A 17,698-nucleotide genomic window follows, 5' to 3' on the forward strand; every position below is an offset into this window, starting at 1 on the left:
GAGAAAAGGGGTTTTACTACCTTTAAAAAAAAAAAATCCATAAGCAGAAAACACACAGGTGCGCAGTGGGCAGTATTTTTCCTCAGGTTTTCTCCCGAATGTGTGGATTTTCCCTGGGACAGCACAGCCCCTCAGCACATTCTCCAGCGGGCACCAGAGGGCAGCCAGCCCTCAGCGACCCGCCTTGTCCCCTCCCCGCCGGCCACAGCCCCGGCGGTGCTGGAGACATTTCAGCTGTCACACACAACCCCGGGGGCTGCTGGCAAGGGAGGCTCAGCCCCTCGGTGCAGAGCCCAAATTGCTGGCCTCCCTCCCCACTGGCCCTGCCAGCCTCAGGGGCCAGTTTCCCTGGCAGCATCTACTGCTGTGAGCCCAGGGTACCTAGCTCGGGGATGATGGCCCATCTAGCTCCATCCATCTCCTTTGGCAGCTCCCTTCAGCCCAGTCACCCCATCCCACTGCTGCCCTGGCCCCACAGCCCCAGGACTGCAGCTGGGGGCCCCAAGCCCTCCCACAGCACTGCAGCATCAGGGGTTTGCTCACCCCTATAGTCCTATGCCCACCAACCCCTTCTCTTCCCCTGGTACATCCCAGCCTGGTGCAGGGACACCCGTCCCAGCAACCCAGTGATAGCAGAGCCGAGCACCTGAGCTGCCCACACACCTCTACATGCATGGATACCCACTGTGGAGCCTGTCTGGCACAGGGGACACATGGAGAGTAGGTCTCAAGGAATTGATCCCCCCAAATCTCCTTTCTACCTGACGCTCAAATTCAAGACATTAAAACAATCAAGGCTCCTTTAACACCACCAGGTGAGATGAGGAGGTATTTGATTTTGTGGCTGTGTCACCTTTCTGTTTCCTACTACTGGGCAGGTAGACAAATGCATCATCTTAGATGTTGCACTTGGGTTTCAGGGGAAAACAAACACCTTAAGACCTTCTTTCCAAAAGTTCCACTTTGAATTCCTGAAAATGCAATCCAAAAACCTTTGTTTTGCAGCTTCCTAAATGAAGCAACCCCTAAACCCCTTAGCAATCCCCAGGCTGAGGTGAGAGAGCTCTACTGAGATCAAATACACATTTTTATTGAACAATAAGGGTACAATGCTTTTTATGATGCAGGGAGAGCCAAGGGTTTAGACCACTGTGTTTTCAGTGCATTACTTCTCCAGCATGAGTTACCCAGTGGCCATAGTGAATTCAGGGGTTTCCTTGTTCAAGCATGAATCATCCACCAGCTGCCATCCTCTCAGAAGTAAGCCCTTTCAGCATGGACCTCCTTCAAAGAGTGCACCCATGTCTCCAGCAGCATTCCTGAGTCACAGCACTGTGGGCTTAAATTCTGGCATGAGACAGGGTGTTTATATCAGTTTCAGTGGTAGCTGGAATTGCTCCTGGCTGGCACTGAGTAGTTCATGGTCTGCACTCAGGTCATCACTGCCACCCCCTTATACCCTCTGCAATTTATGTTCTTTACATTCTACCCTTCACTTTAATTGAAAGATATATTAAGAATTGCTTTCACCCTTATACAAACTCCACCTTTAAAATCGTCACAATCTTAACGTGTATTCATTATAAACTCCATCCTTTGTCCCTGCAGACCAGTAGTTAACACCTCACCCACATGAATGTAATATACATCACAAAGCCACCCCTTCCCCAGCAGTCCTGGTCTCTCTGAAGCCTCATTTGCAGCACATGGCAAGCCCCAGCACACAGTCCCAACACAGCAGGACACTTCTCTAACCCATGTTTCATAGCCAAACCCTCTGCAGATCCCCAGCTAGCGCTTCTGGATCCTACATGTGGATCCTACAGCACTACATCAGGCCACTGGGGCCCAGGTGTAAAGGAAGCATCTGTCTATCTCTTCCCAGTGACCTTCCCACTCAGCAATGGTCCCCCCAAGGTCCCTCCTTTCTTCAGATGTTTGCATACTGTCTGCACTCACTCCTGGACATATGCTGACTGTGCCACTTCCCCCAGCATGTATTGCCAGGATCAGGATCATGGCTCCTTCCATAGTCCTCATTACTCCAGTTTTGGGCCATGTCAGGGTATCACACACAATCTCCAACAGCTACTGTCCCAGGCAAAACAACCTCATCACCTCATCTCAAGGCAATCTAAGATAATTTATTGCCAATTAACAAATCTTTATTTCACCGATTCAGGTACTGTGGGGAGGGAAGAACACAGAAGACCAAATCAGTAAATGCCTTTCTCCCCCTTCTCCAGCCTCTACTTAAGCCAAACACCAAACCCTGTCCTCCTCTCTGCTTCCCTTGTTTTCACCATAGATTACATCCAGGCCATCCCAATCCCTCCCTGAAAGCAAGGGTGGCTCGGAGGGTGATGCTGGGTGCTTGATGCTTCCTTTCATCACTCCTGTGTCCTAGAGCTCCTGGGTGGGTGGGCTGCTGGCCCCAGGGCTGCTGCTGCCCTGCCTGGCAGGGGTGACCCAGCCTGCAGGCCCCTCAGCAACTTGGCCCCTTTGGGGTGAGGTGCTGCCCTCCTTCTCACCTGCCAGGGGGACTGGGGATGCACACACACAGGTGCTTCCCATCTGCTGGAGCTCAGTCACACCAGATGGCAGCACCGGCTTCATAGTCATCCAGAACTGGTTCTGACCAGCCTGGGGCAGTTCATGGTTTCCTCCTGTCCAGGTTTCCCCTGAGGGGATAAACCCACCCTTTCCACACAGTAACCACCACTGGTGGATAGTAGGAGCACTTGCTCATCCTTGCCTACGGTCAGGGCTTATTATTTAAGCAGGTGGGATTAAAGAACAAATACTAGTGTGAAGACAAAAAGCCTCATCAGCTCTGAGAAGATGGGAGATCCACCAAGATATGCTCCTAGATTGATTTGAGTTCAGAGTAAAAAACAGGCTGAGGTCTTCTACGGTCAGGGCTGGCCAAGCCCCTCAGATCTGCCTCCTGGCACCTGGAGATTGAACTGGAGCCCCCCATTGAGCAAAATAAACCTCCCATTTAAAGACTCCATTTCCCAGGGATTCAAGCTTGAAACCCACATGCTCTCACCTCCAAACCCTGGTTTAAGCTATGCCTGTGTATGTTGGTACCTCTGAAGCTGCAGACCCTCACAGCTCTCTTTCTCCCTCAGGAGTAGAGATTGATTGCACCTTGCAACTCTGTCACCTCCCTACTTTGTGCTTTTTCTGCAGGCCACTGGGTCTCTGGTAAAAACTACCTCCACAAGGACATACCCACTTCCATTATTTTGGGTCCCGTTCTCAGATGCAAAATACTGCTGTGTCTCCAAAGTCACAAATTGTGGTGAAATTACAGTAACTAAATGCAAAGTCAGAAAAACAAACTGAAAACTCGTGATACTACACATCCTGTTTCAGTTCAACATCTCACACGTGCATAAACAAACAAAGAAAAAAAAAACCAAAATGAAAAACCCAAAAAGGCAACAAAATCCCTCCTCCCCTGCACAGTTCCTCCTTGCCAGCTCAGTGTAAAGAAACAGTTGCCCATGTTATCAAGGACACAGTAGATAAGATTTAGCAGGCTGGCTAAATCTTGTGGATCAAGGGTTGGACTTGATGATCTCTGAGGTCCCTTCCAACCCAGCTGATTCTATGATTCTACACTGCTAAGCCACAGTTCACACTGGAAGCTGCATTTGTCCCACTTGGAGCAAAGAACAGGTTCTCCTGGCTCTCACAAGCCAGATAAATCCGAGTTTTCTCCTGTCATTTCGCTGTTATCAGCACACAGGGCCATAAAACATCGATAAGGGGGACCACCATCCCTGCGGCAGCTAAGGGCTTAGCCCTTCCTTTTGCTGAGGCACACAGCCCGCTAACACCTCTTAGGGCGACAGCTCTTATGTCGTGTCCCCTCTATCATCCCCATCCCGGGGATGTGACTCCGAAGGACCGAGGTGATGCGGTGCGGCGGCCCGCACACATATCCCCCCTCACATCCCCCCTCCTCCTCCGCCACCGCCCCGTCCCTGCGCCCCCGGGCTCGGTTCCGGCCCCGCCCCGACAGGGCCGCGCCGGGGCGGGGCGGGCCGGGCCGGCCCATATTAATCGCGTTTGAACGCGCGGGGGTGGCGTAGTGTTGTCGGCGCGGCCATGGCCACCTCTGTGCAGCTCAATACCGGGGCCAAGATGCCCATTCTGGGGCTGGGCACATGGAAGGTACCGGGGCTCTCCTTTGCCGGCGGCGGGGGTGGGTGGGGGGCGATGGGAGGGAAAGGAGCGCGGCCGGAGCGCGGCCCGGACCTTGCGGGCGCTGTCGTGACCCCGGCCGGGCCGCCAGGGCTCCCTGCTTTGCTTCATTTTAATCGGAGGTTGCTTTGGATGGGGCGGCTTTCGTAATTTTATCTTGCTGTGAGAAAGCCTTTCGGTAATACGTTGACTGGAGTTTGGTTTTGTTTTGGTTTTTTTTTTTGTGCCGTCACTTTTTTTTTTTTCAGTCCGAACCGGGGAAAGTAACAGCTGCGGTGATGGCTGCTATCGACGCTGGATACCGTCACTTGGACTGTGCCTATGTGTACCAAAATGAAAACGAAGTTGGGGAAGGGATCCAGAAAAAAATCAAAGAAGGTGTTGTGAAACGAGAGGACCTCTTTGTCGTCAGTAAGGTATGGATCTGGTGATATAGGATACCAGGAGACACCTTTTTTTTTTTTTTTTCCTAAGTAACCTCCGAGTTCTTTACTTTCCCGCTCTGGGATGCGGTATTCAGAACATCATTTAGACCATTCCTGAGACAAGGTTCTTACTTTACCTCATCCTGTATGGAGAATTATGCAGAGTATGTGTCACAAATGTAGGTGATGCTTTCAACTTTTCCTGGCATGAAGTTATGCTGTCCTTTTTCATCCAGTATCTGACCTTATAGTAGGTGTTTTTTAATTTAAGTCTTAATGAACGAAACAAGACTACTTCTGCTGTGTACCAGGACATTATGCAGTGTGCTGCCACAGCACATATTGTCCAGTATCACAGGCCAGTCCTGCTCACAGAGCAAACCCTCTTTGAAGAGCTGTAGGATGACCCAGTTTCACATCACTTTCTGAACAGGACAGGCACTCTCCTGAACAGTACAGAAGGGTTCTGAGAGATTTAACCCAGGAGGTTATAGTGTGTCTTGGCGTTTTGTTTCTAGCTGTGGTGCACGTTTCATGAGAAGTCTTTGGTGAAGGGAGCCTGCCAGAAGACTCTCACTGCTCTAAAACTGGATTACCTGGATCTCTACCTCATCCACTGGCCTCTTGGTTTGAAGGTACAGTAACAGCAATACCCTTGGCTTTGTCTGTTGTGATTGGCAGTTTAGAACAGCTATATGGCTTTATAGACTAGTGATTGCTCCAGCTGTTACAGATCATCACGTGTCTGCTGTGTGCCAGCACTACTCTGCTGCTCAGCTTTACTGTGGCCACGTGAACCAGGCTGTTGATCCTTACCTTACCAAGGTTTATGCTTGCCTATCACCTGCTACCCTTTTGATCATGGAAGAGGTAGACCTTGAAGTAGGGGTGGGTTTCCCTGCTGCAAGGAGAAGTTATATCTCTCTCCTTTTGATTATTGCCTGTGTTGCCTTTTATGAGTCCAAAGTATGCTCAGCTGATAATGGTGTGGTTCCTTCTTTGTGCTGTACTTTGCTATCTGACAGAAGTTCTTTCCTCTGCATGTTACGGAGTCACATAATAAGAGATTGTTTCTGTCTTTAATCACTAAGTCTTTTAAGACAGTACAGGTTGAACTAACCTTTGCTATAGAAGCCTTAGTGTTTCACAGACCTTGGATTTCAAAAATTTGAACTTTTTACTTCCTAACTCTTTTACTGACTGCATGCAAAGGAACTGCTGTTGCAGTTTGAATTTGTCCAAGGTTAGTCTTTCAGTTAGAACTTGGTCAAAATCTTCTTTATGCTTCTTGCTTCTGGCATAACTGTTCTCCATGGCATCTGTATTTTTAAAATGAGTTTCATGTGGAGAGAACTATCACAGTGAAAATATGTTGTTGCGTAATAATGTATCAGTGGAAAATAACTGTTTTGAATGAAGTTGATACTTGGCATGTAGTCCTAACTGGGACACAGGCTGCTCTAACATTCTCTGTGCCAGCAAGTTAAACACCGAGTCTTCCCGTGAAAGAGACCTGTCAGCAGATCTGGTCCAGTATAAGCTGAACATATTCCAGGTCCTAAGTGGGTCCTGATTTTGCATTCCAATAAAACACTTCAATACACCCAGATACGAACTGTGTATTTTTGTAAACTGGCTATAGTCCTACTTTCTGTAGTACAAGTTGAGGAGACTTAAGTTTTGTCATTTTGATTTTGATGAGCCACGGGGCACAGTGTCCACCACAAGTACCTGTCCTTACTGGGTTGATTGCTAGCAAAAAGAAAAAAAGGCCATAATACCATGCAAAAACAAACAAAAAGACTGGAGACCGTAGATAGTGACTATTAGTATCTAATAAATTAGTATAATAATAAGTATTACTTGTCCTACAGTACAAATCTGTGGTATGTTCTTCAGCTGGTGTTAACCCAGCCTCCCAATAATAAATAAAGAGTGTTTCAAGCATTTTCTCCCTCACTGACAGGCAGGAGAGGAGCTGTTCCCCACAGATGACAAAGGCATGGTTATCCCCAGCAACACAGATATTCTACAGACATGGGAGGTAAGTTTAGCTGCAGCATGAAAATAATGTGTTCTGGTCTTAGCAGTCTCTACCATGTTTTCATTACCTTCAGCAGTCTAAACTGTCTCTTGTATTTAGATCTACTTGTAAGGGCTCACTGGTACAACAGTGGTTTGTTCTCTATAATTTCATTACTTGCAACTTCTAACTTGCTGTGAATATCCCCAATCTCAAAGAATGAGTCTTTTGAGCATTGGTGACAGAGGAGACAAGGCACAAATACAAGAGTGCTCCAGGTGATTTTTTCTTCAAACTTGAACTCTGAAAATCTGAACACTTATTTCAGGCTTCTCATGAAGGAAACAAAGCCATATCAGGCAGAATGTGTTCTTCAGGCCCTGCCTTGTGTGCTAGAGGCTGATCTTGTTTCTTTCTGTTAGGCAATGGAAGAGCTGGTGGATGCTGGTCTGGTAAAAGCCATTGGAATCTCCAACTTCAACCATGAGCAGATTGAAAGAATCTTGAACAAGCCAGGACTGAAATACAAGCCTGCAACTAACCAGGTAAGCTGCAAAGTGACAGCAAGCAAATGTTTGGATGGTGGTGTTTTTTGTTGTATGGTGATTTCTTGGTTTTTTTTTAAGAATGACTAACATCTTGTTTTGAAATAAGGTTATAGTAAGAGATAATGGAGTATACACAGCATATTCTTTCAATCCCACCCTCCAACTGCTTGTGGATGTACAAGGTGGTTTTTCTGTCCATTTTCTGCACTGCTGCCTGGAAATCTGACAATGAGCGGCTCCAGAATTGCTTTCTGTAGATGTTGAAGCAGAGGGAACTCAGATGAAGTCTAAAAACTTCATTGACACAGCTTAAAACTTGGTGTATGTATAGGGAATTGGATGACCTCTTCATAACTCATCTGTGGAGAGGCCAGTTCCTGTTGCTGATGACTGAGAGAATTGATCAAGAACATGCTTTATAGACCCCTCACAGACTTAATGAGGGTTAGGAGGAAGGAGGAAATCTAGTTGCAAGGTAGACCACAGAGTAGAAGTGTCCAGGTACATAAGCAACACTTGAATAAAATCTTGGAAAATTCAGACAGCAGAAGACCTTGGGAGATAATCTGCTCTAATTCACAGCTCAGAGGAGCATCAGCTGTGAGATCAGACCAGGTTGTCCAGACCTTTATCCATCTTGAAAAACGGCAGGGATGGAGATGCACAGCTTCCCTAGGAAGTGTGCTCTGCTGCCTGATCCCCTGCCTTGGTTGTATGGTGGAGGGTGGGAGTTTTCCTATATCCAGTGTCAACCTCTCTTGTTTCAGCTTGTGTCTCATGCCTTCCTCCACACAGCACTGAAGAGCTTGGCTTGTCTTTGGATGACCTTCTTTTAGGTACTGAAAGCTGCTGCTAGGAGGCCTGGAGCCCTTCCCTTCTCCAGGCAGAACAAACCCAGCTCACTCAGCCTTCCTCAGGACGGCAGGTTCTCCAGCCCTTAGCCATCCTGGTGTTCCTCTGCTCAATTCGTGGCAGTCTGTCAGTCTTTCTTCTACTGAGGGGGGTTGGGAATGGGGGGAAAACTGGATACAGTATTATGAAGTTAGTCTGACAAGTGTGAGTAGAGACAGATGATGACTTTGCACAATTTACTGTCTGTGTTCCTGCTGCCAGGGCTCCCTGCTGGCTCATGTCCAGCTCAGCCTAATATGGCCCCCAGGTTGTTTCTAGCATACTTGCTTTGCAGGCAGTCAGGCTCCAGCCTGTGTTCTTGCCAGGAGGCTTTTATTTCCCAGGTGCATGGCTTTGGGCTGTTCCTTCCCAGCTGCAGGTCTTCATGTGCAGCCGTAATGAATTCCTTGAGGTTTTTATTTGCGTGTTCTTCCTGCCTGAGTGGGTCCCTCTGAAATGCCCTCGTGTGTATTGACTGGTCATTCCCCAGTTTGGTGTTGCCTTCAAGTTTGACACGACTGTAGCATGGCACAGGTTGTTAAAGAGGACAGGTCCCAGGATAGACTCCTGTGAGGTCTAACTAGTCTTGACCTTGATTACTGTGGTGTTTGAAGGACTGCAGTCTCAGTTATTGATACCTCATTGCTAGAACTGGGTAATTTATTGTGGCAGCTTGAACATGTGTACTGAAAAGGGGGTTTAACACCTTTTTTTCAGAAAGCTTAATAGGAGTGTTCTCTGGAAGTCTATTCAACATAAAACTGAAATGTTCTGATGAGCAAAAGGAATGATTCTCTAATGTGTCTTTTCATTATCAGTCCCAATGCACTTTTAGAAAATTACTGTAAGTTTTATGATACTTTTCAACCTCTGCCACACTTCATTGATACTATCACTGCATAATAATTACCCTTGTCTCTTGCACGTAAGTTGTTAACCTTGGATCTCTCCCACTTGTAAATGTTCTCAAGCTCTGATTACTATAAGCAAGTTTAGCCCAGAGCAAGAGATCTTTGGTCTGTGTCCTTCATGATTTATTGCTTCTGGAAAAAAAAATGCTTGCAAGCCTGAAAGCTTGTCTGTTATTAACACTTAACAGTTGGCCTAGTAGTGATAGTGCTTCCTTGAAAACACTTTCTCTGTGCAGATATTTCACATGTAATCTACTATCTTCATGTCATTCCCATTCTTAATTTTAGTGCAATCAGGATGTGTGTTTAGTTTCATTTGTAGTGAGAAATTATTTTGGCAAGGTAGTAATTACATTACAATGATACTGGTACTTAATTCAGTAAGGAAATCTGACTCTAAATTACACACACACAGTGTGGATTGCAATATCTTAAGATGGTTGTTTAAATGGACATCATAGGCTTTTCATCCTGGTTCAAATGTAATACTAGCTCAGAAGTTTTTCAGTGTGAGTTCCAGTAAGGATGACTTTGCCTTACTTATGTCATATAAATTCTGCCTATTGAATACTCTTGAGTAGCTGTCTTTCTGGAGCTGCTGAAGCTAAATAAACCTGTCCCAAAAACTGAGCTACACGTTCTGTTTAATATTCCAGCATGTCTCAGAAGGAAAACAGGCATGCAGGCTTCTGATAACACCAAGCAGCTAGAGCCACAAATAAAGTGCTTGGGGCTGTAAACTGATCCTATGTTTTGCACTCTCTCCTTTCACCTGCCAGCAGCACAAATTTCTAGGGACCTCCCTCAGAGTGCAGCTGCAGGAGTCTCGAATGGCAGCGTCATCAAAACGGTTCTTGATGTTGTCTGCTGAAAGAAAAGTAGTACTCCCTGGTGTGAAACTATCCTGAAAGTCCCTCTATGCAAAGTATCGAATATTCATGTTCACTCACTGCCTCCTGACACATGAGTAGTTTCTGTTCCATACTGCATATCTGTGCATTCACTTGTCAGAACACAGATCCACTGTTAAGGAATCTGTTCTGTTGTGTAGTTATTCTTGTGGAAATTCATGTGAAGTACCCATGCATTTATAAAAAGTCTGTAATGGACAGTGGGTTGAAGGTCTAAAATCTGTAGCAGGTAGCCGTTCTGACCATTTGCAGACTGGAGGTGTTCAGTGGTGAGTATTGAAACAGCAAACAAAACCAAATTAAACAATACTATCATTGAAGTTAATATGGTAGCTGTAAAAAAAAAAAATATTATGGCTTATTATGTTTAATTAAGGATGAAAAGAGAACTTTATACTTCCTGGTCTGTAATCCTGTTGCTGTGATTTTACCGTTCTCCTGTATATGTTGGAGATAATCTGCATCAGCAAAGTTATAAGGAGTTTTTCTACAGTCCTTGAACCCTTCATTGCAAGGAGAACTACAGATAGTAGAAAAGGGGTGGTGGCATACAGAAAACAAAGGCTGCATAAAACTGTTTAAAAACTCCAAGGTAAAACAAGAATTAACCTTTGATTAAAAACGAATCCCTGGAACATGTTAAAGCAGTTAAGTCACTGTCAATCTCTATACTTCTGTGTTGTCAGGTTGAATGTCATCCATACCTTACCCAGGAGAAGCTGATTAAGTACTGCCAATCCAAAGGGATTTCTGTGACAGCGTATAGTCCCCTTGGCTCTCCTGACAGACCATGGTAAGATTGCTTTGGAAGGAAGCTAATGTGGATTATGCTTGAAGCAGTGAGACTACTTGTGCAGCATTAATGGTTCATTCAGATACAGATCTCTGCTAGGTTGGATCTATGGAGATTTCTTGGCATTCATCTTCTTTCCTTTATGCAGGGCTAAACCAGAGGATCCTTCCCTTCTGGATGACCCCAAGATCAAAGAGATTGCAGCCAAGCACAACAAAACCCCAGCACAGGTGAGTAGGTGCCAGAGTACCACTTCCTGTAGCACAGCATAAAGGACAGTTAATGACAATGTAAAGGACAGGGTGGTTTTTCCTTCCCTGTCACCCGTGGTGTTAAGTAGCAATGCAGGTGTGTTTACTGTGAGGCCTTCAGTGCACGCTTGCAAAGGCACTCTGACCATCACAAGAAAGTTGAGCCATCTTCAATTGTTGCTGTGCTTCAGCCTTCCCATCTCAAGTCCTGTTGCAGAGAAGTGAACACTTGAATAGCCTACTAAAAGTCTTGGTGGGAAGGAAAGGAACTGAGTATTGCTAAACTGCATGGCAGAGGAGAAAGTGTGGGGCTCCACTACTTCTCTATTTGCACTTCAGAAGGTGCTGCTTAGAATGCAGGTATGATCTGAAATGCAGCTCCAAGTAATGGGTTAATTCTGCTGAATTGTACTGTTTACATCAAATGACTGCTGGAACAGGTTCTGCTTGCCTAGAACAAGAACCCTCCTCTCTCTGACGCAGTGATGTGCCTCTTGCAGGTTCTCATTCGGTTCCACATCCAGAGAAATGTGATTGTGATTCCCAAGTCTGTCACACCACAGCGCATCGTGGAGAACTTCCAGGTGAGGGATTAGGAGTGAGCTGGGTGCTGCCCTTCAGGGAGAGCACAGCTTCTCCCTGCAGAGCAAACACAGATCCTTTCTCACCCTTCCCAACTGATACTTTAACAGGAGGGCTGGGCTTTTTCTGTCCATGTGTTTACCTGCTGTCTAATGAGGACGGAATTTAAGATTACAGTTGGAGAGCAGGGGTGAACAAAGCTTTTGGAAACGCTGTCCTGGTGATCGGAGCAGTCACATTATGTGATGCTTCCTGTTCTGTGTCATGTGAATGAGTCATCTGACAGCTTGTTTGGGGACTGAATGCAGCAGCACACCACAAAAGACTTCTGTAGAGCAAGCATTGTTAAGAAAATAGTTCATGGATAGCAGGGCTATGTTGCTGCTTTTGATTCAGTGATCTTGGACTGAAACCAGTATTAGGATTTTGCTTCCGAACGCGTAGTTGCATTCAGTGGAATATTGAAGTCTTGCAGCTGTTTCTCTGGAATAGGACAGAAGGATGCATCTTTCACAGATGGAGGCATTGTGCAACACTTCAGTGCTCTCCAAACTTCTTAAAGTAACCGGTGCATGTGACTGCAGCTTGATTATTTTTTTTTTTTTTTTTTAATTCTTGCTTCTCCCTGCTCACCTCCCTCCAGAGGTGTCTCAGAAATCCAGAGAGCTGACTCTTTCCTTTCTCTTCATGAAACAGTCACTTTTTCTAACAAGCACTGTACACTGTGGACTTGTTCTTTAATATTGTGATTTTTTTGTTTGTTTGTGTGTTTTGTTTGTTTGTTCTGTTTTTTTTTTCTTACAAGCACTGATTTGTCAAAGAGGTCATTTTCAACTTTTTCTCTTATTAGGTGTTTGACTTTGAATTGACTAAAGAGGAGATGGCAACTATTCTCAGCTTTAATAGAAACTGGAGAGCCTGTTCAATGATGATGTAAGTAACAGCTTAAAGAAAAGAAACTGTCAAGTTATCACACAGTTCAGTATATGAAGTTATAGATAGTAGGCTTAATTTAAATTCACAATATGCAAACTCAGTTTCCAAAGGGGTCATCCTCAAAATAACTTTCCAGAGTAAGATTTTTCAGTGTTCATTTTATGAACCAAAACATGGTGAGCATAGACCAAACCTCGTTTTTCAGTTCAGTCTCCAAGAAGCTTTTAGTAGCTGGAATTGCAACAGGAAGCTTCTTATTCATATTGGAGAAATGAGCATGATGCAGGTTTAAATTCTTGATTAACTTTGCTTGTGGTATTTTGTCTTTATGCCATGACCCCTAAGCATGTTACAAAACCTGTATGTTGTTCAGGAGTTGAGAAAGTGGACGAACACTCAGGAAGCAACAGGAGGATTTAAAACTTGAAAACCTAGAGCCAAATAGGAAATCTTTGTTGGAAGGCTGCAAAAAAAGATCTTCTGTCAGTAAACAGCAAAATCCTGAGTTAGTTGTCTGCAAAGCACCTAGGTCACATCACCTGAGGTGCTTGGAGCCCAAACTACAGAAGGCACTCAAAATCTTTTTGTTTGCAAACACAGTGTCACCAAGGAAAACAGAGGAACTTGCTCTGCTTTTATAGGGTTCATCTCTCCCCCGTGGTGGTTCTTTGAAGTGGTTACAGCTGCATATAATGTCTTTCAGGCATGAGATAATCTTTGCTTTTTGATTTCCTCCAGGTGCAAAAATCTCAAGGACTACCCTTTCAACGCGGAATACTGAAGATGGTTTCCTGCCTTTCTCCAAGTTCTCAGATATGCTTCTACTGTTGCCTTTGAGTTGTCTATGTAGCTTTTTCACTGCATCAGACACCCTTCCACACCCCTAATGTTTTTCCTGATGCAGTATATGTACTCAGTGACTTTGTGCTGTTTTCTTTTTTTTGGAAGAAGGAAATGCTAAAATGGTTCTGAAGAGCATACTGTGTGGACTAGTAGATTGTCTTTGCCAAAACAGCATGTCTAGAATTGGTAAGCAGAGAATATTGAGCAAGCTTGAAAAAACAATCACTTTTATTTTGGAATTCTGTGAATCGGAGCTAGTGCCTATTGTTTTCTGAAAGGACCAGGATATTGGCAGATGTTACATAATGAGGTCTGCTTTTTTCTGATTACTTTTGGGTTTGGTTTTGTTTCTTTGTAACAATCCATACTTTTTTCTCTAGTTGGAAGTACAAGTTGATTTTGAAGTACAGCAGTTTCTACAGGGGTAGCTCTTCGAAAAGTGTACAGGTCCTGGTTTCTTGGTGATATAAATGCTGATTCTGCTTATAATAAAATAGCTTCATTACTGTGTGTAATGAGATGGTTATTTCAGCAATGCTCAAGTGATAGTAATGCCGGAGTAGCTGGGTTATATCAGCTGTCTCTAGAGATTACATGAAAGCAAGGAAAATTATCCCTCACAAAATCATCTGGTGTCAGTGTTAACTTCCTGTGTATGACAACTGTCTGCTGGTACATGTAGAACACCTGAGTGTGATGAACTTGTGACCAATGAGTCTGTTTGAGCATCTCTTTAAACAGAGCTGTTTTGGTGTGTCTGACCACTAATACACTAATGCCTAATTCAGTTTATATTTTTTACTGAAGTGATAGTATACTTTGGCTAGTAGAAAACTTAGTCCATTGAAGACTTGAAGCCTATACAGCAACCCATGGGATTGTTTTAATAAGCAGTAGAAGCCTTGCCCTCTCTGGTAGGCAGCACATAGTACAGGAAGGAATTCTGTGCTTGCACAAGGTACCATTGGCAAATATAGTAGAAATGGGTTTCTAAGAAAATTCTGTATCATGATCTTGCAAATTGGAAAATTATTGCTTTGTTCTGGGAGCACAGAAAAATACACTTATACTGGTTGTTTGTTTGGGTTTTTTTTGCTATGTGAAGTGTGTTTGTCCCTGAGGGCTCTTTATGATTTTCATAATACTTGTAGGTAGTGGCTTTAAAGTTGTTTCTGTGTGAGAGCTGCTTCAGACTATTCACAAAATGTATTTGGGCCCTGGTGAAAGCAGTGACTAGTGTTGGGTGATATTCTTCCATGTTCCTGTAGGGGGGTTTTTGTTGTTTTGGTTTTTTTTTTGTTTGTTTGTTTTTTCTGGTGTCTGAGTAGATCTGGAGTATGAATAGTCCTCTGAAGGAAGTTGTGTAGGCCTGGCAGAAAGAGGGTTCTTTCTGAAGACCCTGGATGAAGGGAGACATCAGAACTGTTAGTACATAACAAACCTAAATGGTAAATGTAAGGTAGGATTCTGATTGCGTAACTGCATAGTGTACCTTAAAGTGAACTCAGACAGGTTAAAATGTAACATGAAGGGAGTTGCTCTGCAAGTATTTGTGAAATAGGTGGTTTGTTTCCTGGTACTGATAAAAAGGTATTAAGGAGTCATACTAATTTAAAATTTTTCTTTCTGATAAATACTAAACCATTACATTGAGAGGATATTTTGTAATCTCAAAATGCTTCTTTTAAATTGTTCCACTGTCACTGAGACCAGATTGAACATTTTTGGTCGCAGTACTTTACAATAGACCAAACAGAAAAGATTGATTTAGCTTAAAACATGAGGAGGAGACGATTGGTGTCTGACTCCAAGCAATATTCTCTTCAGTGCTGATTCTCCTGATATAAATTGATCATAATCACTTTAAATTCCGGGCTTTAAAGCAAATACTAAAAGCTTCAGCTCTGCAAGTGTTTTCATGTGTCTCTAATGTGATAAGCAAAAGCCCAGGGGCCTCTAGAAAAACCAGAACGGCTGATGATCTTTGCTTAGTCCAAGCTGTGAGAGAAAACTATTTGGGGCAATGTTGAATGGCTGGGAAATAACACTTTTGTGACAAGTCTGTTCTGGCAAGAAGTTAACACTGAAGGTCAGGGTTTCTAAAACAGTACATCAGGTTCTGTTAGCTTCCTCTGTTTTCATTTCACTGTAACTTTTTATGGAAGTTTGTGCCTGAAATTTTCCATTCTCAAAGTAGGAATTTTACTGGAGATGACTTTACTGGAGAGACTGCTCTGCAGCAGAAGGGAGACTGCCTAGCACTCAGAGTGGAGTGGTATTGTAACAGGCTCTCTCTGTATTTCTCTGGATGACTTAGCAGGGAGGAATTTGGAAAGGGTCATTCTGGGACACAGTGCAGCATTTAACCGGCAGAGGGCTTGGATCCTGGTGAAATGTGAGAGTGGGAATAGAGGGAAAATAGAGAAGCATCTGAGTGAAGGGGAAGCAATGCACAAGCTCGAACAGAAAGCAGGCTGTTGTCAGAAAGCATGGGAAGGGAGTGATAGAAAACCCTGTCACCCATAATGTTTTTGGATTGCTTCTTCAAGGGCAGATGTAATTAAATAGGGCTGACATAGAGGAAGAGGCAGACTAGACTGTGGCCAAGTCTTCATTTATTTTAGGTTCATCTGGGAATTGCTACGGTAAACTAAATGTCTGTTGTACCCCCATATAGTACCACACTCTCTACCTACAAGAGCAGAGATTTCCTTTCATCTCCTAAAAGGTGAAGTGGAAAGATCAAAGAGTTAGATATCCGGAGCTTAACATTCCTGCTAACTGAGCTCTTCCTGCCTAGAACTGTTCACAGCATTTGTTTTTGTATTGTGATTTGACAGATCTCTGGGTACCTGATCAAAGAAATTAAGGACAAATACAGTCTTGTAGCTCTTCCAATGAAAAGTGGCTATGTTTTGTTTTGTGTTTTTAATTTAAGAACTTGTAGTTCAGCCCCACCTTGACAGCCTTTTCCCAGACATTCTCAGGGCTCTGCTGCAGCAGCTGAGCTACTGTGATACTGTAGCACACCCTGTAAAGAGGATTTCCAGTGTACAGGAAAGATTAAGAGCAGGAAACAGAAAAATCACGTTCCTGGGACTGGTAGAGTCAGTACTAGTACAAAAATTGTTTCAAGTCCACCTGCACTCACTGCTACAAATGATATCAGATTAGCAGGTCTTTATTTTGTGTTAAAAGAAAATGGCTCTGACAGAACAGATCCATTTCCGTGGTAGCAAACAGTGATGGTGAACTGGTTTATCAGTGAAAATGGGTAGAGAAATTTGGCAATTGCCTCACTGGAGAAGGCAAGATACTGTTTTTGGAAATTTTTGGGGGTAGTAGGGGAGAATACAAAAGAAGTATCTAGAACTGACATCTTGCTGGTTGAAGGTAGGATAGCACAAATAATCTGACAGGCACAGTATGTTTCAGGTTGCAGTTGATGTTCCTTTGAGAGAAAATGGCCTGACTTCTGGTATTGGAACACAAATACCCCAGCCTGCCTGGCTGGAATCACTTTTTATGGTACTCTGTAACTTGGTGTTTGTTTCCCTCTGGGAAAGGGAGACAGGATCTCTCCTCTTCCTGAGCTCACAAGACTGACACAAGTGTGTATCGTGGCATTTTGTGCAGAGTTGTGAAATCTGGGGCACAGGAAACTACATTATTCAAAATGGGAAAATAAAATTCTGTATGTGGATTTCTGATCTATATTCACTATGTTGAAGATACAGTTAGAAATCTGGTGTCTTGCTTAATTGGAGCACAGAGCAGTTGACTTGGGACAAATTATTTTCTTGTAAATCATTTAGTAATCTCCTAGTTTGTCATCTATAAACTGTCATAACTATTTGTCCTGCCTCCATCTACCTTGTCCTTGGCCACTAAAAGTACAGAACCCTGCCTTATTCTGGCAGTACCTTGTTTATTTGGGCTGTGAGGGAGCTCTTAAAACTCTTTAATAGGCCACTTTGCTCTTGCATTTTAACTTGTTAAAGTGTGTGGTACAGGACCACTAGTACAAACATCTGCAAAACTCCATCTTTTTTCCAAATCCTTAAGAAAAAAATTTAAAAAGCTGAATGTAGAATCTGGCTTTTCTGAGCAGAAATAGGCCTGATTACAAGCCAGCTGATAGTTGCTCATAAGAACAGCTGAATTGAATCAGACTAAGTATACACACATTGTAGCATCTTGTCTCCAGCTGTGGTCAAAATAAGTTGCTGAAGATGAGTAAGTTGAGCACTGCAGTGGTGTGTTCTTTAAATATTCTAACAGCAGTTTGAAATCTTTTGTGTTTAACAGCCATCAGTTAACTCTTTCCTGTTCAGGTAACTTCTGAAGCTGTTTCATTCCAAGGGAATGG

The 17,698-nt window shown here is 43.9% G+C and overlaps 1 protein-coding gene across 1 annotated transcript; it reads left to right on the forward strand.

Moving 5' to 3' along the window:
* The first annotated feature begins 4,076 nt into the window (after positions 1 to 4,076).
* LOC114001960 (aldo-keto reductase family 1 member B1-like) lies at positions 4,077 to 13,844 on the forward strand. Its single transcript, XM_027747552.2, has 10 exons — positions 4,077 to 4,185; positions 4,464 to 4,631; positions 5,159 to 5,275; positions 6,607 to 6,684; positions 7,086 to 7,208; positions 10,611 to 10,717; positions 10,866 to 10,947; positions 11,469 to 11,552; positions 12,401 to 12,483; positions 13,225 to 13,844. The coding sequence occupies exons 1-10, from the start codon at positions 4,120 to 4,122 to the stop codon at positions 13,265 to 13,267; spliced, it is 951 nt and encodes a 316-aa protein (XP_027603353.1). The 5' UTR covers positions 4,077 to 4,119; the 3' UTR covers positions 13,268 to 13,844.
* The last annotated feature ends 3,854 nt before the right edge of the window (positions 13,845 to 17,698 follow it).

Source organism: Pipra filicauda, unplaced genomic scaffold, assembly GCF_003945595.2.
Source record: "Pipra filicauda isolate LSUMZ 115617 unplaced genomic scaffold, ASM394559v2 scaffold528_size357041_pilon, whole genome shotgun sequence".
In the NCBI taxonomy this organism is placed as follows: Eukaryota; Metazoa; Chordata; class Aves; order Passeriformes; family Pipridae; genus Pipra; species Pipra filicauda.

What these genes read in the sequence shown, in the direction of transcription:
- LOC114001960 (XM_027747552.2), top strand. Translation starts at nt 4,120, where the DNA reads ATGGCCACCTCTGTGCAGCTCAATACCGGGGCCAAGATGCCCATTCTG. An exon ending in TGGGGCTGGGCACATGGAAG is followed by an intron (nt 4,186 to 4,463) that starts GTACCGGGGCTC and finishes TTTTTTTTTCAG; the next exon opens with TCCGAACCGGGGAAAGTAAC. An exon ending in ACAAGCCTGCAACTAACCAG is followed by an intron (nt 7,209 to 10,610) that starts GTAAGCTGCAAA and finishes CTGTGTTGTCAG; the next exon opens with GTTGAATGTCATCCATACCT.